The following is a 22,414-nucleotide window of genomic DNA, read 5'->3' as shown; positions in this document are numbered from 1 at the left end:
GTATGTGGTGAATGACTTCCTCCCCTGGCTACATCTGCACATTACAGGCCTATGGACTTCTTTGGAAACATCTCCTTGCTGGGAGATGGAAGTAGATTAGCCAGTAGGCTAGCTCCTACTCCGACTTTAGGTGAAAACTGAAAACTCACCTCTATAGGAAAGCTGAATCTTCTACATCAACTGATCCCCCCACAGTTTTTGTCTCTTTGTATTACTTGCCCTTCCCTTTTAGATTGTAAGTATAGGAATAATCCTTACTGTAGGTTTTGGAGAAGAAGCACCATTTGACCCCGGGAATGGATGGGTCAAAGCAGCATCCTCTAGATTGACATTCTTCAGAACTAATTCCTGGATATCCGCAGTCTGTTCTGTCAGCTGGACTCACCGAGCATTGAACCTTATCTATGGAGAAAAACTGAAGATATTATTTTTGAAATCGCAATTAATAATGTTTACAGGCTGCACATAGACGTTTTTGGCTTTTATGAGGACATTTTCCTTCAAATGTGTGATCTAAAAAATAAGCGTGTAGCTCCGGACCCAAACAATCTCACTCTAAGCCCTTGTACACACACGGTCTGAGATTCCGTCGGAATGTGTCCTATCGGACCGTTTTGTCGGATATTCCGACTGTGTGTGGTATGCATCGGACTGTTTCCGTCGGAATATCCGTTGGACCAAATTTTCCAACTTGCTGGAAATATTTTCCGACAAACTGCTCCGATAGGACATACTCCGATCATGTGTAGAGAATTCCGATCGGACAAAGTGCCACGCATGCTCAGATCAAATTCCTACATCAAAGCTATTGGCTACTAGCCTGAACGTAGTCCCGTCGTAACGAAATTACGTCATCACGTTCTGAAAGATCGGATTTTCTGACAACTTTGTCCGACCGTGTGTATGCAACAGTTTCGGACAAGATCCGACGGATTTGGTTGTCGGAATCTCCGACCGTGTGTACAAGGGCTTACTCAGATTTGATCCAATGTGCATGGACACCAGAGTTGGTTTACATTCAGGGATGAAAGGCTCCCTCTTCTGGCCACACCTGCACATTACAAGCTCTTGGACTTCTATAAAACCGTCTCCTGGCTGGTAGATGGACATAGACAAGCTCCATAGAGGTAGTGCTGAATTGTGCAGGCTCGACCAAGGAAGGGAGCATTGCACTGTTAAATGTAAGCAAACAATATAGGTGGCGGCTATTGGGTCATAGTAAGTAGGGTAGGATCCTTTATGTCAGGGCAGAGTCAAAATACGTCCACTTATTCTTGAAGTCTGAAGCCCAGCTAATTAAATAAGCTATTTTACTTGTCAAAAGGTTTGTATTTCTTTTATTTCAATCCCAAGATCTACACAGCTCTGCCCCATGAATTACCCCTGAAGAAGAGGTCAACTGTTTATATATACCTCGAAACGTTGGGTTACTTTTTGTAAAGATCATCTCTTGCAATTAACCTGGTCATTTATTGTTCTATGTATATATGTTATGTACTTCTAGTATACGTCCAATTTTTTATGTGTAATGCTAATTGTTTTTAGTGGCTTTTTTCTCTTTTGTTTTTTTCTTATCTATTATAATGCCAGCAACCCAATTTAAATTCCCATAGAGGTTATACACTCATTCCTTCTTGGGTGTTTTTTTGTTTCTATGATTATAGGGAAGTGGGTTCATTTTGGCATTCTATATATATACAGTGGTGTGAAAAAGTGTTTGCCCCCTTCCTAATTTCCTGTTCCTTTGCATGTTTGTCACACTTAAGTGTTTCGGAACATCAAACCAATTTAAACAATAGTCAAGGACAACACAAGTAAATACAAAATGCAATTTGTAAATGAAGGTGTTTATTATTAAAGGTGAAAAAAAATCCAAACCATCATGGCCCTGTGTGAAAAAGTGATTGCCCCCCTTGTTAAAACATACTATAACTGTGGTTGTCCACACCTGAGTTCAATTTCTATAGCCACACCCAGGCCTGATTATTGCCACACCTGTTCACAATTAAGGCATCACTTAAATAGGAGCTGCTTGACACAATAAGGTCCACCAGAAGATCCTTAAAAGCTAAACATCATGCCGAGACCCAAAGAAATTCAGGAACAATTGAGAAAGAAAGTAATTGAGATCTATCAGTCTGGAAAGGGTTATAAAGCCATTTCCAAAGCTTTGGGAATCCAGCGAACCACAGTGAGAGCCATTATCCACAAATGGCGAAGACATGGAACAGTGGTGAACCTTCCCAGGAGTGGCCGGCCGCCCAAAATTAGCCCAAGAGCGCAGCGACGACTCATCCGAGAGGTCACAAAAGACCCCACAACAACGTCCAAGGAACTGCAGGCCTCACTTGCCTCAGTTAAGGTCAGCGTTCATGCCTCCACCATCAGGAAAAGAAGGGGTAAAAATGGCCTGCATGGCAGAGTTCCAAGGAGAAAACCACTGCTGAGCAAAAAGAACATCAAAGCTCGTCTCAATTTCTCCACAACACATCTTGATGATCCCCAAGACTTTTGGGACAACATTCTGTGGACCGATGAGACAAAAGTGGAACTCTTTGGAAGGTGTGTGTCCAAGTATATCTGGCGTAGAAGGAACACTGCATTTCATAAAAAGAACATTATACCAACAGTAAAATATGGTGGTGGTAGTGTGATGGTCTGGGGCTGTTTTGCTGCTTCAGGACCTGGAAGACTTGCCGTGATAAAAGGAACTATGAATTCTGCTGTCTACCAAGAGATCCTGAAGGAGAATGTCCGACCATCTGTTCGTGTACTCAAGCTGAAACGAACTTGGGTTCTGCAGCAGGACAAAGGACGTGATTTGTCCCTGCTGCATTTCAGTGACTCCCAGTGACTGGACAGTAGAAGGAGAAGCAGCAGACTGATGAGATTATCTCTCTGTCACTCTGCACATTCCTCCTATCAGCATGTTCCTCGTTAGCACATGACCACTTTAGCATATATGACTGGCTCTTTGGGTTGCTTCTTCCTCTCCCAGTCTGATCTCTGCTACATAGGGGATTGTAAGAGGCTAATAATCAGTCAATTTCATGTACTTATACTGTTTTTATTGTAAAGAGCTGCAGAAACTGTTGGCACTATAAAAATAGAGTATTATAATAATGATAATGTGTAGCACTGACCCCTGAAGGAGCGGCTGATTTAATTGGGCTTACCGTTACCTTCTTAACCTTGTGTATGTCTAGGGGTTTCCCGAGGTTGATGGCCCAAGAACTGCAGAGACTGACACCAGATCCACATATGGGATTTTTATTTGCAAAAAGGGTAAACGAACACAGTCTCTCAAAGTAGGGTTAGAGGGTTTAGGTAGTAAAGTCCTGGTACTCTTGGAACTAAGTCAAATAGAAAAAAGAGTCTCTCACATTAGGAAATCCAGAGAATAGCCATTCACAGCTGGATCCTCCCCGTTATCGGATAGTCCTTCTCTCACCAGGCCTAGTAGCCAACAGGGTGCTTAAATAAAACAAAGTCTCTGCCACAGACTTTTGTAGAACACTTGAATAACTGAAAGATGTAGAAAACTTATAGCACCAGTATCTTGCAGCCGGTCCAGCGATACCATACGGGATCAGATTGGCTTGGGGTCTTTCAACTTAGCCTCCAGGCTCCTTTTGAAAAGCCAACCTTTGCGTGGCCTTCTCCCAAAGAGTCCTCCCCTGGATGCTTCTACAGTTGCTGGGCCTCTCCAGAAACCGAAACGGCACCGGACCACCCCCGAATCCTTCCTTCGGTTACTTTGTCTCGGGCCAGCCAGCCCAGAGACTTGGAGTCGGGTGGATTGGCACCCCAGGCCATGAGAGCCCTGGGGGTTGGTCAGGAGGACCAGGACCAAACAGCCAGAATGCACTTCTGGACCGTAAACCCAGAAACACGTGATGTCAGCACCATAAGTACCCCCCCCCCCCCCAGAATGCACAGCAAGAGTGACACTCCCACTGGGCTGGTTCCGAGTGAGAACTGGCACTCAATGCACCTAACTGGACTTCGTTCTGGCACTTGCCCGAGATAACAGCGCCACCTATGGTCAAGCAGAACACAATGCAATCCAGCCAGACTGGTACTGAGATCAAAATTTAGTGTAATTGAATCCAAAACCAAACTGCGGTTCCAGGAATATTGAATGACAAAAACACATAGTGCGTGCTCTTCAGGAGCCGGCGCTACAAATGGAAATGATAGCATAGGAAAAAACCCTTACTGTAGTCGTTTGAGCGGAAGCACCATTTGACCCCGGGAACAGATGAATCAAAGCAGCATCCTCTGTCATGGCATTCATCAGAACTAATTCCTGGATATCCGCACTCTATTCTGTCAGCTGGAGTCACCGAGCACTGAGCCTCATCTATGAAATATTGAAAAATATTATTTGTGAAATAATAATTAATAATTTTTACATGTTGCACATGTTATTGGCGCTGATGAGGAACTATGAAGAGATTTTCCTCAAAACGTGTGATTTAAAGAATAAATACACTTTCAGCCTCTTTGCCCAGACCTAAACTATCCCACCCTCCCTCAGATGAGATCCATGAGAGCGCATTTAAAGGGGTGTTCCAGCAGCAATTTTTTTTTTAAGTCAGCAGCTACAAACACTATAGCTGCTGACTTTTAATAAGGACACTTACCTGTCCAGCGAGCCCGCGATCTCGACCCCCGAGGCCGATCCGTCCATCAGATCGGCTCCTAGCGCTGCCATCTTAACAAAGGGAAACAGGCAGTGGAGCCTTGCGGCTTCACTGCCTGTTTCCTACTGCGCATGCGTGAGTCCCGTCGCGCTTTGTGAATGGCCCTGTTGTTATCTGGGACACACACATGTCCTACAACACAACGGGGCAGCTTGCCGAAGAGGAGGAAGTGTCGTGGAATAGGAAGAGGCAGATTAAGAAGATGGCCTAGCAACAGGGGTTTCGGGTAAGTTCAATTTTTTTTTTTAAGAATATTAATTTTTTATTTTATTTTAGGGTGGCCCTCTGCTTCAAGGAGGTGTTTAATTTTTTAAGTTTACCTTTAAGTCTTGGCTGGTGCATGTAGGGGGTTAATATGTTTTGTGAAATGGTTTCCCCTGTATGTGTGTCACTTCCCATTTAGTAGGGTGATACTTCATGGTTCCCACTTAGTGAATGGGTCTCCACATTGGAGCCCCCTGCGGTACAAGGCCTGCCTTGGGAATAAGTCTAGAGCCACAAAGGGCAAGGCCTTGCTGAGAGAAATACAGTGGCTTCCCTGTGCAGTTAATGGTGAAATATGATGAATTGGTGGAGTTAAGTATATACTTAAGCCATGTACACACGATCGGACATTCCAACAACAAAACCATGGATTTTTTCCAACGGATGTTGGCTCAAAATTGTCTTGCATACACACAGTCACACAAATGTTGTCAGAAATTCCGAACGTCAAGAACAGAAGACGTACGACAAGCCGAGAAAAATTAAGTTCAATAGCCAGTGCGGCTCTCCTGTTTGATTCCGAGCATGCGTGGAATTTTGTGCATTGGAATTGTGTACACGCGATCGGAATTTTCCAACAACAAGTTTTGTTACCAGAAAATTTGAAAACCAGCTCTCAAACATTTGTTTCGGGAATTCCGACAGCAAATGTCTGATGGAGCATACACACTGTTTTTCTGACAACAAGCTCACATTGAACATTTGTTGTCGTAAATTCCGACCGTGTATACGCGGCATAAGTGTTACTTTCCCAGACTGACAACTCCTGTAAAGAGAGCAGAATGCAGCCTTGCTGCCTCATGCCCTGTTGGGAAGATGTCCACAAAAGTTATAAACACTACGCATTCCATCCTCACCAAGAACCTCTCCCTACCACTAGTTCTGTCCTTAAAAGTTTTGATACCTTTCCCTACGCTACCCACTTACACAAAGCACACCAAGCCTGGGATCCAGGGCCACAAATAGACTGCTAGATCCAAAATGGACACCAGAGTCACATGGGGTGGCAGCCGCCAACCGGATAGCCCATGTGACTCTGGCATCCATGTTGGATCAAGCAGAGTCTTTTTCTGGCCCTGTGATCCCAGGAAACAATAGGGGAACCATGTTCCTCTTGACTTCCTCTCCAGCTACAAAACTGCTGCGGATGAGATCAACCTGCAGTGGAGAAGTTAGATTGCATATGCCTACAGGTATAGCTGGCCTGAACTTCTCACATACAGACTCCAGAGTTTGGTAAAAGACTCCCTCTCCTGGCTGCACATACACATTGCAAGCCCTTGGGTGTCTATGGGACCATCTCCTTGGTGGGAGATGGAAGTAGATTAGCCCCATCAAGGTGGAGCTGTAATGTGCAGGCACAACCATAAAGCCTTTCACCGCTGGTCTCTAACTCCCTAATTACCTACTTTTATGCTCAGGACTTTCTCTTGCTCTGAAGCTCCCTACCCCAGTCTCAGAGCTAAAATTTATTTTCTCCAACTGATTCCTCCATAGTTATCTCTTTGTATCTCTTGCTCTTCCATTTTAGGTTATATGTATAGGAATACCCCTTACTGTAGTTGTTGGGGAAGAAGCACCATTTGACCCCAGGAATAGATGGGTCAAAGCAGCATCCTCTGGATTGGCATTCTTGGGAACTAATTCCTGAATATCCGCAGTCTGTTCTGTCAGCTGGACTCACCGAACACTGAGCTTTATCTATGAAGAATAATTGAAAATATTATTTTTGAAATAACAATTAATATTTGTTTACATGTTTCACATAAAAGTTTTTGGCGCTATGAAGAACTCATTTTTGTAACAAATGAAAGTGGGAGTAAACTCTCATGTATGGTTTTTACCTATAGGGTAGCTTATAATAAGGCTTACATATAGGTACTGTAAATATCTCACCATTTGGGAGATATTTACCTTAGATGCAGCCGACAACCTCACCAGCGTATGCACTCTAAAGGAATGGTATACCCATGCCGATCACTGCAGACTCACCTGTGCCCATCAGTGCAGCCCCACTTGTGCCCATCAGTGCAGCCCCACTTGTGCTCATCAGTGCAGCCTCACCTGGGCCCATCAGTGCAGCCTCACCTGGGCCCAATGCAGCCTCACCTGTGCAGAGGAGGAGTTGAGCTGTCCAGATCAGCAGAGAGCGGGATTGCCTGCTGTAATAGCTTTCATTTAAAATTCCCATGTTCCCGAGGCTCATCATCATCATATAGCCCCACCTCTTGGCTCGATACCTTTGATGATGCAGCTCCATGCTCGCCAACAGCCATTTACCACTTGCAAAATGCGAGTGGAAAATGTGAGGGCTGACTTAAACTGCCCAGGGCATGATTTCCTTTTTATTTGGATGCTGTTTACTACCGCTTTAAAGATGAATTGCACTTTCAGACAGAGTGTACGTTTTAAACACACATGCAAGATAACGGCACTACAACCCAATCATGCAATCCGAGCCAGCAAGAGCTCTCTGTTTCCACTCACTGTGCCTGACTTGCAGTCTCCACCCCGCAACACAAGAGTCCTTCCATGTAGGTAAAGTCAGCACCCAAGTGAGGATGAATTAGATGTCTCTTTATTTTGTCCAAGGAGTACACATGTCCCAAACAGAGCCAACACTAGGATTTCAACCTATCAATGCCTTATGCCGCGTACACACGACCGGACTTTTTGACAGCAAAGGTCCGACTGAACAAATCCGTTGGACAATTCAATCGTGTGTGGGCTCCATCGTACCTTTGCTTGCCAAAAATCTGGCGGACTTTAGAAATAGAACATGTTTTAAATTTTCCCACCGGAACTCCGCCGCACCGAGAAATCCATTCGTGTGTATGCTGGTCCGACGGACAAAAACCGACGCTAGGGCAGCTATTGGCTACTGGCTATGAACTTCCATATTCTAGTTCGGTCGTACGTCATCACATTAGAATCCGTCAGACTTTGGTGTGATTGTGTGTGGCCAAGTTCGTTCATTTGGAAAGTCCGTCAGAACTCCGCCGAAAGTCCGTTGGAAAGACCTAGTGCCTCAAAATGTCCGGTCGTGTGTACGTGGCTTTACTCATAGCTCAGCTATGAACTTGGCTCTGTTTGGAGCATGTGTACTCCTTGGATGAAATCAAAAGACATTTTATTGATCCTCACCTGGTTGCCGACTTTACCTACATGGAAAGAGCGCATTTTTTGGCCCCTTGACCTAAGCAATCCGACCCTCATTCATATAGCACATGATCACTGTATGACTGCCTCTTTGGGTTGCTTCTTTCTCTCCCAGTTCTGCAACCTAGGGGATTGTAAGAGTCTAATATCAGATCAAATTCAGGTACTTACACTGTGTTTATTGTAAAGAGCTGTAGAAAATGTGGGCACTATGAAAATAGTGTAGTGAAATAATATTAATGAAAATTATAGCATAGGAATAACCCGTACTGTAGATCTTTTTGTGGAAGCACCATTTGACCCCAGGAATAGATGAGTTGAAGCAGCATCCTCTGGAAAGGCATTCATTGGAACTAATTCCTGGATATCCGCATTCTGTTCTGTCAGTCGGACTTACCGAGCACTGAGCCGTATCTATGAAGAATAATTGAAAATATTATTTTTGAAATAGCAATTAATAATGTTTACAGGATACATATAAAAGTTTTGGAGCATATGAAGAACTATGAGATATTGAATGAGTGAATAAATGCGGCGCTACCTATAAAGTGAAAAAAGTGTAATACTAAAAAAATATATGAATAGCAAAAATGAAATCTAACTCATAAATGAGAACAAAGTATAATAAATAAAAGTGTAACTTAAAGAATAAGTGCACTTTTAGACAAATTGTACCTATTTTTTTTCCCCCTTTGACCTTACCTAAATTATCCCACCCCCACTCTGCAGCTGGAGAGGAATTCAGGAGGAATATGGGTTCTCTATGGTCTTCCTGGGTCACTGAGGAAACAATCCAGTTGGATGCTGTTGCCCCACATTACTCTTGCAGTCATCTTGGGTCAGGCAAAGCCTATTTTAGGCCCTGGCTCCCTAGTTTGGCTCTTTGTGTGAGTGAGTAATGCAAGGAAAGGAACCCCATCTGTTAGGGACAGTACTAGAAGTAGGGAAAGGTTCCTGACAAGGAGGGATAGCATCTCATCTCCTCTGGACATCTTCCCAATTGGGTGTGAGATGACCAGGCCGCATTCTGCCCCCTCTGCGAACGTTGTCATTCCAACAGGAACCCACTCTGTTCACGTTGCTTAAACTGTGAGTCCACCCGGTTGGGTAGTCTATCCCCTGGGTTTGCTGTGAACTGTTACTGCATTACTTCCATACAAGTTTATTATTGCACCTGACCATGTGAATAATTGCCATCACACAACACTGAACCCCACTTACACTTGGCGACAGTCGGCAGAATATGTCCTTTACAGCGGGCGACTGGGGTCCGGCATGGCTCCGCTAGGCTCGGCCTTAGCCCTAATACCAAAGTTCCATGGCTCTAACATTCCTCTTGCAGAGAAGGAGGAGAGACTGGAAAATGCCTCAAGCCTGTAACAGGTCCCGGCCCAGCTGGTGGCGGAGCTGGCTAATAAAGCCTTAAAGGACAATGCAGAGCGCTGCCAGAGAAGGAACGGGCTACTCTAGAACAGATTGTGTCATATTTTGAGGTCCTGTTCAGGGAGAAGCTACTGCTGCCGGAGCTGTGGCAAATGTTCTTCCTAAGGAAATGGCAGAAGGATGGGAACCTCACTATGATGGGGTCATGCCAAACCTCTGGAGGTGCCTAGAAAAAAAATGTTCCGCAGCTGCACTAACATTGTTGATTCAGACCACAAACTAAGGGACCAATTCATTGTTGGTCTGAAGGCAGGTCCAATTCAGAGGGCCCTGCAGGAGAAAGATAAGGAGCAACCTACCACTTCCTTCCAGAATGTGGTGGTGGATGCAGGTGCACGAAAACAAGCAGAAGTGGACACAACAATGGCAGTGGCAAAGAAATTTGAACTGGCATATCTTGAAGAGGAGGCCCTGGCACCTTCACCCCTGTCTGCCATGCAAACAGCCCTGACTAAACTGGCTGAGGATGTGGATGTCTTGAAGCAGGAGGTAGCCACCTCTAAGAAGAATCCATTGTGTAGGGATCCCATGGAGGACCAAAATTGCTGGGCATGTGGTTGTTATGGACACCTATCCAAGAACTGTGGGCATTCTGGATGTAGAAACCCACCCAGGTTGTCATAATACTACTGACTGAGGGACAACCCCTGGAACAGACATCTCAAAATCCCAACAAGGCTGAATGGGTGGTTGCTCTAAGCCCAGTGGCCTCCACCCTAGTGTACAGGAAAGAGGTCCCATGTTTGATTGACACTGGATCAGAGGTCACTGTCATGAAATATGACTTCTGTGTACAAAGGTTTGGAGCCCAGGAACAGCTGGACTCCTGTTGGCTGTATCTCTTAGAGGCCAATAATCTACCTATACTGGCAAAGGCATTACCTGGCTATGGATCTAAATCCAAGACCAGATGGCAGAGAAATAGTCTTGACCCATGGCTATGGCATGCGAGCAGTATGGCTCAGAGTACTTTCAGCTTACGAGGCCCAACGTATAGCAACCAAGACACAGCTGGAGCAAGTAGGAGCAATTTGAGTGGCTCTCTCCCCTGGCTGTGTCTGAACATTAGAGGCTCTTGAACATCTATGGGACCATCTCCTTGCAGAGATACAGAAATAGATGATCATCATAGAGGTGGAACTATAATGTGCAGGCGTGACTAGGAAGCCTTTCACTGCTGCTCTCTAGCTCCCTCACCACCTGTTCCTATGTTCAAGACTTCTTCAAGGCCTCTCTCTTCCTCTGGAACTTTCCGGCTATCTCCTACTCCACCTTTAGGTTATCTCTGAAATTTCACCTCTTTAGGAAAGCTTATCCTGCTTCAGATCTGAGTTTTATTTTCTACATGAAAAATAAATCACAGTTATTGTCTCTTTGTATCACTTCCCCTTCCCTTTTAGAATGTAAGTGTACCGTAGGAATAACCCTTACTGTAGCTGTTGGAGAAAAAGCACCATTTAACCCCGGGAATAGATGGATCAAAGCAGCATCCTCTAGAACGGCATTCTTCGGAACTAATGCCTGAATATCCACAATCTGTTCGGTCAGCAGGACTCACTGAGCACTCAACTTTATCTATGAATAAAAATTGAAAATATTATTTTTGAAATAGCAATTAATAATGTTTACAGGCTGCACATAAAAGTTTTTCGGCTCTTATGAGGAACTCATTTTTCTAACCACACATGACCTAAAGAGGAATTTCACTTTCAGACAGAGTGCACTTTTTGCCCCTTTGACCTGTCCTAAACAATCCCACCCTCACTCAGATGAGATCCAGTGAGCGTGGACACCAGAGTTTGTTTACATCCAGCGATGAAAGGCCCCCTCACTCGCTGCGCCTGCACATTACTAGCTATTGGACTTCTATAGGGCCGTCTCTTCTGGCTGGGAGACAGAGCTAGACAAGCTACATAGAGGTAGTGCTGAATTGTGCAGGCATGACCAAGTAAGGGAGCCTTTCACCCTTGAATTAAAACAACTGTTGGAGGCCACAGCTATTGGGTCATTGTAAGTAGGGTAGGTTCCTTTAGGTCAAGGGAAAGTCAAAAGCATAAGTGCACTTATTCTTGAAGGCTGAAGCCAAGGCAAATAGTTAAATATATAGAGGCTAATACCAAGTTGATTTCATGTACTTACACTGTTTGTTATTGTAAAGCACTGTGGATAATGTTGGCACTTTAAAAAAAGTGTATTACAATAATAATAATGGAAGTTATATTATAGGAATAACCCTTACTGTAGTCATTGGTGCGGAAGCACCATTTGACCCCGGGAATGGATGGGTCAAAGCAGCATCCTCTGGAACTGCATTCTTCAGAACTAATTCCTGGATATCCGCACTCTATTCTGTCAGCTGGACTCACAGAACACTGAGCCTTATCTATGAAGAAGGATTGAAAATATAATTTTTAAAATAGCAATTAATAATTTTTGCAGGCTGCACATAAACGTTTTTGACACTTATGAGGAACTATTAGGAAATGTCTCTTCATATATGTGAGTTAAAGAATAAGTGCACATTCAGACAAGGTGAGCTTACTCTTTTTGTCCCTTTGCCCTGACCTACACAATGCCACCCTTCACAGATTTATAGTTACTGAGATTTGAAGGATACTGGCTCCATTGTTTGTTTGCACTCAGTATTGAACGGCTCCCTCTCCTGGCCGTGCCTGCACATTACAACCTCCTAGGCATCAATGAGACCTTCTCCTGGTTGGGTGTTGGAGGTAGACAAGATACATAGAGATCTATGAGGCTGTAATGTGCAAACGTGACCAGGAGAGAGAGCCTTTCACCTATAGAGGGAAAAAAAATGCACAACTGTCAGATCTAGGTATGTATTCCTAGATTTGACAGTTCTAGGTATGTATACATGTGTAAAAGGGAAGATTAAGCTTGAATACCATCACACAGATAAATCTATACCTCGTTGTGGGATAGGTTGCCTTAACGCAACACATGTTAACATGTGACAGAAGGAGCATCAATGCACCACAAGTAAATAGGACCTCAGTTTAGAGCATTTGTATCGGCAATGTTATGGAATAACTTACTGAATTGTTTTGGGAAGAAGCACCATTTAACCCCGGGAATAGTTGAGTTAAAGCAGCATCCTTTGGAAAAGCACTCGCCCGCACTAATTCCTGGATATCCGCAGTCGGTTCTGTCGGCCGGATTAACAGCACACTGACCCTTATCTGAGACAAGAAACAGAAAAGCATTTTTGATGATACCTCGATGTGTTTTAACCACTTAGGACCAGGCCTCTTTCTGAGATTTGTTGTTTACAAGTTAAAAACTGATTTTTTTGCTTGAAAAGTACTTAGAACCCCCAAACACTATACATTTTTTTAACATCCTAGAGAATAAAATGGCGGTCGTTGCAATACTTTCTGTCACACCGTATTTTCCCAGCGGTCTTACTAGTGCACTTTTTTTGGAAAAAATACTTGTTTTTGAGTTTTTGAAAAAATAAGACATCAGTAAAGTGAGCCCAATTTTCTTTTTTATATTGTGAAAGATAATGTTATGCAGAGTAAATTGATACCCAACATGTCATGCTTCAAAATTGTGCCTGCTCGTGGAATGGTGACAAGCATTTGCCCTTAAAAATCTCCATAGGCGGTGTTTAAAAATTTCTACAGGTTGCATGTTTTAAGTTACATAGAAAGGCTAGAATTATTGCTCTCGCTCTACTGATACCTCACATGTGTGGTTTTAATACCATTTTCATATGCTGGGGCTACTCACGTATGCGTTCACTTCTGCACACGAGCTTGTCAAGATGGAGCGGGTTTAAAAAAAAATTCTTATTATTAATTTGACCTTTTATTTTTTATTTTTACACTGTTTAAAAAAATAAAAATTGTGTAAAAATGATGCCTATTACAAGAAATGTAAACATCCTTTGTAATAGATAAAAAGCATGACAGGACCTCTTAAATATGAGATCTACACTAAAATGCAATAAAAATAAAAAATAAAATTGTCATTTAAATTTTTTTTTAAAAATGACTCTTTTAACCCTTGTACACAGGGTCGGAGAGTCCTACAACCAAATCCGTCGGAGTAATTCCGACTGATTAATTCCAGAAGAGGTCCGGAAGTGATGTTGCATACACACGGTCGGACAAAGTTGTCGGAAAATCCGATTGTACATAACGTGATGCCGTTATTTCGTTACGACGGGACTAAGTTCAGGCTAGTAGCCAATAGCTTTGGTCTAGGAATCTGATCTAAGCATGCATGGCACTTTGTCCGTCGGAGTAGGCTACACATGATCGGAGTATGTCAATCGGAGCATTTTGTCGGAAAATTTTACCGGCAAGTTGGAAAAGTTGGTCCGTCGGATATTCTGACGGAAACAGTCCGATGGAGACCACACACAGTCGGAATATCCGACAAAACAGTCCGATAGGTCACATTCCGTCGGGATCTCCAACCGTGTGTACAAGGGCTAAGAGCTATGATATGAGATGGAGATGGGTGGGGGCCATCTTCCCCTCACTCGTCTCCATGTCAGGCCACAAAAAGGACCCGATCCCCTCCGCCACTGCCAATGTTTCCGGTAAGCAGCAGGGGGCACCAGAGCGCAGGGGGGGGACCCTCTCCCGCCGCTGATAAAAGTGATCTTGTGGTGAATCCGCCGCAGAGACCACTTTTATCTTAAACTGGACCACTCACTGAAGAAGAGGATACCAGGGTTATGGCAGCTAGCTGCTGCCATAACAACGATGCTCCTCTTCCAGCAGCCGACGTACAATGACGGCGGGCGATCCGGAAGTGGTTAAAAGAGGTTTCCACATAAAAAAATAAAAGGAAATCTATAACACATTACTAAGCAGGGAACTATCCTCAAATAAGCTTAAAAAGCTAATTCACTGATCTGATGGCTTCATTATTAATTCACTGGTCTGGAATAATTAGATCAGGAGTCCTGGCATTAAAGCGTAGCTAAACACAAAAATTAAGATTTAATATATTGCAGTCTAACCATCCTTAGATGTAGTGGTTACATTCGTTTTCTGGTTTCATGCATTTTTGTCTTTATTTTTAACTGGTAATACTGGAATATTAGACTCCTCCTGTCTCTTTGTGGCTACGCTCATTTCTCCGTAGGGTATAGACATTTATGTGCCTAATGTAATTCCGCTTTCTGGCCACCAAATGGCCCCAGAGTTAGTGGAATGGGTTAATCCAAGGACAAGTTGAATTAACAGGCAGTGCTGGTGCCGTAGGATGAGAGAAAGAGCTGGGAACACACCGCTCAAAGCCCCCTGTGAGGATCTGATGTGCTGCCGAAGAGATCCGGGTGCCTGCCTGGTCCACAGCCAGGGAAATCCAGTGGAAACAAAGAAGAATGGAGGCACATCCGGAAGTAAAATCAAAAGAATTTATTGAAAGTCCATCAAGCAAACATGACAAACATCAATCCAAAAAAGGTGCTCAGTGGACACGTTTCACAGACGTACTTACTCATCACTGGTATTGGTGCTGTAGGAGCCACTAGAGCTGCCCATAGGTAGGATGCCAGAATAGGCAGCACATGGAGTACATGATATTAATGCCAACCCTGCCTCTGCCACCAGCATATAGTTGAGGAGAGGAGACAATCCCTTACAGCAGTGTTTTTCAACCTTTTTTTCAGTCAAGGCACCCACAATTCTGCACAATTTCGAGACACTCCATTCAAAAATGTAAAAAAAAAAACCCAAACAAATTGTTTCACATTATTCCTTAACCTCCAAGTACATAGGACACCCAAATGTGCAAATATATATTTGCACACTGCTACTGACTAGTATTCCAATGTTGCTCTTCTCTATCAGTTTCTCTCTCATTCAGCTAGCTAATGTGAACCCAGCTACCTAATATGAACCATGACATCATTGGTTGTTAGGACGCCGGTGTCTAAAGGTTGTAATGATGCACAATGAAAACCCATGGCTTGGTGTAACTAAAAGACAGGCTTCATTGACTTGCTGGCTAGTATATAATTTTTCTCCCACTAATACTAATGAAAGGGCACTATTCCTTCCACTAATACCAATGGCCGGGCACTATTCCTCCCACTAATAAAAATGAAAGAGCACTGTTCCTCCCACTAATACCAATGAAAGAGCACTGTTCCTCCCACTAATACCAATGAAAGAGCACTGTTCCTCCCACTAATACCAATGGCCGGGCACTATTCCTACCACTAATACCAATGAAAGGGCACTATTTCTACCACTAATACCAATGAAATGGCATTATTCCTCCCACTGATACTGACGAGGGGGTACTAATCCTCCCACTAATAAATATTACTGGGCATTATTCTTCCCACTGATACTGGCGATGGAGCAGTATTCCACCACTTATTCCAATGATTGGACAATATTCCTCCTAATTTTAACAACAGCACTATTCCTCCCACTGATACCAATGATGGGGTAATATTCCTTCCACTAATATCAATGATGGAGAACTATTCCTCCCACTAATTCAAATGATTTGGCACTATTCCTCCTACTGTTATTAACCACAGCACTATTCATCTCCCACTAATACCAATAATGGGGCACTAATCATCCCACTAATACCAATGACTGGGCACTATTTCTGTCACTGATACTGATTATGGAGCATTATTCCTCCCAATAATTCCAATGATTGGACTCCATTCCTTCTGCCATTCAACAGCAGCACTATTCCTCCTACTAATAATCATGATGGGGCACTATTCCTCCCACTATTATTAATAATGGGGTACTGTTCTTCCTCCTAATGACCATAGTAATTTTTTACTGACCACTAAACTTGAGGCATTTTCTAATCCCACTGGCCACAGTCCGGCTTCCTTAAAGACTGAAGACTATAAACTGGTCCTTTGTTTAGAAAGTGCAGAGATCCCTACTCTAAGTTTCTCTCTGTGCCAGTTTTCTTTAAAAACCAACTCCACTTTCTATTGAAAGAAAATGAAGAAACATTCCAGAGTGTTTTAGCAATAATGGCAAATATACAGTACCTTATGATATTATTCTTTGTGGCAGATTCAGATTATGAACTAATGTTCAGGTTCTCTATGGAGGTACTTACTTTCAGAGTTACTATAGAAGCACCAGTTCACCCCTCGTACACTGGAGTCGAAGCAGCATCCTCTCTTGGCACAGTCTGAAGCACTTATTCCGGGGTATCCGCAGTTTCTTCTCTCATATGGAGAACCGCCACAATCATTCCGGGCTGGTTCAAAGAAATGAAACCACAATTGGAAGAATTATGTAAGTATTTAAATACTAAACATTTCAAACAAGAAAAGCTCCACTCTTCCTATGTGAAACTCAATCACCTGCTAACATAATAGGATGATATACAGTCCAGTTACGGTATTCAAAATATGTATCAAGGGCAACATAGGTAATAAGAGGTGTGGAGGACCTCAGTTAAGAGGAGCAATCACAAAAATTAAACGCATTCTCCCTGAAGAAGAGGAACTTAAAAGGGGATTTGATCATGATATACAGATCTATAACCACCTCAGTACTGGACACTTTCACCCCCTTATTGCCCAGGCCAATTTTAAGCTTTCAACACTGTTACACTTTGAATGACAATTACTCAATCGTGCAACAATGTGGCCGAATGAATTTTGTAAAAAAACACTTTTTTCTTTGTTTCTGTTACAAAATTTTGTAGAAATATGTGTAGAATGCATTGAGATGAAAAAAACAGGGAGGGTTTACAACCCCTGAACAGAGCCACATCAGATGAATCAGGTCTTCCTGCGGTTGACCACATCTGTTACAGCAAGAATCTTGCCGTCGACCTATACTACAAAGAAAATGCCGAGTCCGATATACCTGATGGATAATAAACATTTGTGTTAGCTGATATGAGGGGGAAGGAGAAACAAGAGGGATCCTTTGCAAAACCTGACCCCATACGTCATCAGGAATATGAACTCTTGTTACCATTTCTATTTACATGGAGAAGGATGTCTCAATAAAAATGTAGATATAAGTTGCACATAAATCTCTGAATCACAAATCCCAACAATTTTACCAAATAACGGAGTATCTGCAATTGAGATGCTGAGGGAGCTATTTAGGACCTGAAAGGCATTTCTGATTTGAAGATATTGATAGACCTTTTGTCTAAAGAATATTCTAATTGCAATTTCTGAAATGATTTAAAAAGTTGATTTTAACATGAATGGGAAATTGTCAGTGATAGTCCTGATGTACTGACTAATTATGTAATTTCTTGAGGCCCAAAAATGCCAGTACAAATACCCCTCAAATTACTCCTTTTTGGAATCGGCAGTCCCGGCACCTTCCTGAGTGGGTTGAAACTCTGGAACCCGTTCTTCCCCCTTATTTACCGTATTTATTGGCGTATAACATGCACTTTTTTCCCCTTAAAATCAGGGTAAAATCGCGGGTGTGTGTTATACGCCAATCCCCCACCATTTTGGAGCCTCTGGACGGCCTTTAGCCGTCTTTGGCCCTTCCCGTCGGCTTTGGGCCACCGTCGGCGCTTCCCGGTGGCTTTGAGCCACCTTCGGCTCTTCTTGACGGCTTTTGCCCGCCTTCGGCCCTTCCCGGCGGCTGAAAACCTCAGAGAACGGCAGAGAGAGTGGCCGAAAGCCGCCGAGAAGAGCCAAAGGTGGCCGAAAGCCGACGGGAAAGACCGAAGAGACCTACCAAGCGCCACCGAGATACACAGGACATCTCGGCGGCGCCATTTCTAAAAATAAAAGCGAAAAATAAAACAGACAAAGCTGAAAAATTACACAGACAAGGGGACAAGGCTGCAATGATGGACAAGGCTGCATTGATGGACAAGGCTGCAATAGTGGACAAGGCTGCAATAGTGGACAAGGCTGTATGACAAAACTGCATATGACACTGACAAGGGTGCAATGATGGACAAGGCTGCAAATGACACTGACAATGCTTCAGATGGACACTGATAAGGCTGCATTGATGGGCATTTAAATGTAATTTTTTTTCCTTAAACTTCCCTCCTAAAAGTTTTTTTCCTTAAAATTCCCTCCTAAACTTGGGTGTGTTATACGCCGATAAATACGGTATATCACAGGGCAAATAGGCTGGGTCCAAAAAGCCAGGGAACAGAGGTGCAAAACAATACCCCCTTCCCGAGCCTGGGCCAGCCAACTGCCTAACTATCATACTATAGGCAACCTGCTTACATGTTTACAACCTTCATGTGTTAAATGTGTTTTTACATTTTTACGATAGATATATTTTTAACCTGTAATTCTGCTTTAAAGTCTAACATTTCATTTTGGAGGGCGTTGGTGTTGGTTCCCTGGCTTTTTGGACCCAGGGTTTTTTTCTTCCCATCTGTGCCCCATTGGGGAGATTTCCCTTCACTTCTTACTCTGTAGACACAAAAAATAAAAAATCTCTTCAAAATAAGAGAAGTGCCCTCTTAGAAAGATATCAGTTGGGTACTTGTCCCATCTGGAAGATTTCCCCCTCTATTCCTGTTCTGGTAGTAGCTCAAAATTTTGTTTTCTCTTTCATAACATTCACCAGGACAAATCAAGAGAGTTTAGGATTGCAGATATCAATAACAAAAATGGCAGGGGTTCCCAACGCTCACTACACAATCCAAAATGAAAATATAACTTTTGGCTTTAGATACACATTAAAGTATAGATATCGCCAAAACCCTTGACCATTATATCTGGTACAGAAATTATGGGATCCAACATTATGAGATGTCGAAGGAACAAAAGGTAAGGGGAAATTATTTAAGGGAACACTTTGTCTCTGCTGACAACCCTATAAGAAGAAATACTGACTCTTGTGCAAGCTCCTCTTCATTATGTATTTCTGAGATAGGAGGGGAAATATCCCTGATGTCACAGAGAAAACAAAAACGGAGGTTTAAACTATTCCATGCCCCAACTACATACCTCCCAACTTCTTGAAATGATAGTGACACCTTTTACCACACAGTATGTAGGTAAAGGACAAGTCCCTGCAACAACCCACACAGCCTTATACAAACCACAAAGATATAATATGAAGAAAACTATTGGCTGAACCAGAGGTCTCCATCTTTGCAAACAAAAGGTCAGTGGGATTAAACAAGGTCTCAGGCTAGGTGGCGCCTGTGGTCAGTGGAAGGAGAAATATTGCTCCATCATTGACATTAGTGGGAGAAATTGTGCCCCATCATTGATGTTAGTGAAAGGAATAGTGCCCCATCATTGGTATTAATAGGAGGAAAAGTGCTCCATCATTATTAGTATTAGTGTCCCATCATTGGTGTAAGTGGGAAGAATAGTGCCTTGTAGCAGTAAGAGATCTGGTGACCCAAAGAGGAATTGTGAGTAATAGTGCCCCATCAATGGTTATAGTAGGAGAAACAAGAGCTCATCATTGGTATTAGGGATGAGCTTGATGTTTGAGTCGAACATATGTTCGACTTGAACATCGGCTGTTCGCACGTTCGGCGAATACCGAACGTTATGGGCCGTTCGCGCCAAATTCGCGTGTCGCTCACGGCCCACAATGCACTGCGCCATCGCAGTGCATTGCTGGCTCATGATTGGCCAAGCATGCACTGTGACCCGGCATGCTTGGCCAATCACAGCGCCGGTAGCGAGGAGAGCCATGATTGGCCACAGGCAGGATGCCTGTGGCCAATCATAGCTCAGGCTGTGTAGTACACGCCCCACACTATATAAGGCCACCACAGCGTCGGCCTTGTGTAGTGTGTTGGCATCTGTAGGAGTTAGTGGGTGTTCTCTGTGTACCTTCATCACAGTATACACCGTTCGTTATCGGCCGATTTAGCATTCTTGCTCTTCTGTAATTGAGCTTTTAGCAATCTGCAAGAGTTTGTGGGTGTTGTCTGCGTGCCCTGACCGCAGTATACACCATTATATCCACCTATATAGCTAGCTATATTTCTCTTCTGCAATAGAGCTTTCAGTCAGTTGTAAGAGATTGTGGGTGTTGTCTGCTTGCCCTGACCGCAGTATACACCATTATATCCACCTATATAGCTAGCTATATTGCTCTTCTGTAATAGAGCTTTCAGTCAGTTGTAGGAGATTGTGGGTGTTGTCCACGTGCCCTGACAGCAGTATACACCATTATATCCACCTATATAGCTAGCTATATTGCTATTTTGTAATAGAGCTTTCAGTCAGTTGTAGGAGATTGTGGGTGTTGTCTGCATGCCCTGACCGCAGTATCCACCATTATATTCACCTATATAGCTAGCTATATTGCTCTTCTGTAATAGGGCTTTCAGTCAGTTGTAGGAGATTGTGGGTGTTGTCTGCGTGCCCTGAACGCAGTATACACCATTATATCCACGTATATAGCAAGCTATATTGCTCTTCTGTAATAGAGCTTTCAGTCAGTTGTAGGAGATTGTGGGTGTTGTCTGCGCGCCCTGACCGCAGTATACACCATTATATCCACCTATATAGCTAGCTATATTGCTATTTTGTAATAGAGCTTTCAGTCAGTTGTAGGAGATTGTGGGTGTTGTCTGCTTGCCCTGACCGCAGTATACACCATTATATCCACCTATATAGCTAGCTATATTGCTCTTCTGTAATAGAGATTTCAGTCAGTTGTAGGAGATTGTGGGTGTTGTCTGCGTGCCCTGACCGCAGTATACACCATTATATCCACCTATATAGCTAGCTATATTGCTATTTTGTAATAGAGCTTTCAGTCAGCTGTAGGAGATTGTGGGTGTTGTCTGCGTGCCCTGACCGCAGTATACACCATTATATACACCTATATAGCTAGCTATATTGCTCTTCTGTAATAGAGCTTTCAGTCAGTTGTAGGAGATTGTGGGTGTTGTCTGCGTGCCCTGACAGCAGTATACACCATTATATCCACCTATATAGCTAGCTATATTGCTCTTCTGTAATAGAGATTTCAGTCAGTTGTAGGAGATTGTGGGTGTTGCCTGCGTGCCCTGACCGCAGTATACACCATTATATCCACCTATATAGCTAGCTATATTGCTCTTCTGTAATAGAGCTTTCAGTCAGCTGTAAGAGATTGTGGGTGTTGTCTGCGTGCCCTGACCGTAGTATACACCATTATATCCACCTATATAGCTAGCTATATTGCTCTTCTGTAATAGAGCTTTCAGTCAGTTGTAGGAGATTGTGGGTGTTGTCTGCGTGCCCTGACCGCAGTATACACCATTATATCCACCTATATAGCTAGCTACATTCCTATTTTGTAATAGAGCTTTCAGTCAGCTGTAGGAGATTATTGTGGGTGTTGTCTGCGTGCCCTGACCGCAGCATACACCATTATATCCGACCACCTATATAGCTCTTCTCTAATTGAGCCATCTGCCATCTGCAGGAGTTAGTTGGTGTTGTGTGCCTCCAGCACAGCAAAGTATACACCGGTATCTACCCTTTAATTCCTGTTCTATAATAAAGGCATCTGCAGGAGTTAGTGGGTGTTGTGTGCCTCCAGCACAATATACACTACTCAATTGCTGGTTTTCCCATCTCCCTTCAGGCCATTACCATGTCTGGAAGGCCAACAAGGAGAGGCAGACAGGCACGAGCCGACAAAAGAGGGCAAGCAGGCTCTGTGTCTAGAGACAACAGTGCTGGTCGCGGATGCGGTGCCTTGTCATCATCAGCACGTGGCCATGGGACTCGCTTGTCCTTATTTTTGGCAGCTGGACGTGTTGAGCCGCATCATGCCGAAGACTTGGTAGAGTGGATGACCAAGCCCTCTTCATCCCCCTCATCCTCTCTCACCCAGGCTTAGGGTACTAGCAAAGCAGCTGCCAACGCATCGTCTTCCCTCGTCTCAATGTCATCATCAGTG

The 22,414-nt window shown here is 43.5% G+C and overlaps 1 protein-coding gene across 6 annotated transcripts in view; it reads right to left on the bottom strand.

The window, feature by feature from the left end:
- Positions 1–22,414, bottom strand: part of LOC143981750 (uncharacterized) — a 75,992-nt gene that overhangs the window by 44,043 nt on the left and 9,535 nt on the right. For 5 of the 6 annotated variants that reach the window (XM_077479825.1, XM_077479829.1, XM_077479828.1 and 2 more), the window contains exons 2-9: positions 16,656–16,799; positions 12,629–12,772; positions 11,812–11,955; positions 11,004–11,147; positions 8,400–8,543; positions 6,528–6,671; positions 4,220–4,363; positions 259–402 (exon numbers count right to left, since the gene is read on the bottom strand). In XM_077479825.1, the coding sequence (XP_077335951.1) occupies positions 259–402; positions 4,220–4,363; positions 6,528–6,671; positions 8,400–8,543; positions 11,004–11,147; positions 11,812–11,955; positions 12,629–12,772; positions 16,656–16,799 (1,152 nt within the window). The remainder of the gene's footprint in view (positions 1–258; positions 403–4,219; positions 4,364–6,527; positions 6,672–8,399; positions 8,544–11,003; positions 11,148–11,811; positions 11,956–12,628; positions 12,773–16,655; positions 16,800–22,414) is intronic. The other variant, XM_077479826.1, reaches the window with a different exon arrangement.

This window comes from Lithobates pipiens, unplaced genomic scaffold, assembly GCF_037356315.1.
Source record: "Lithobates pipiens isolate NorthernLeopardFrog02 unplaced genomic scaffold, aLitPip1_a1.2 Scaffold_16, whole genome shotgun sequence".
Classification (NCBI taxonomy): domain Eukaryota; kingdom Metazoa; phylum Chordata; class Amphibia; order Anura; family Ranidae; genus Lithobates; species Lithobates pipiens.
The sequence above is the reverse complement of the archived record's forward strand: the minus strand, read 5'-3'. Positions and strand labels throughout refer to the sequence as shown.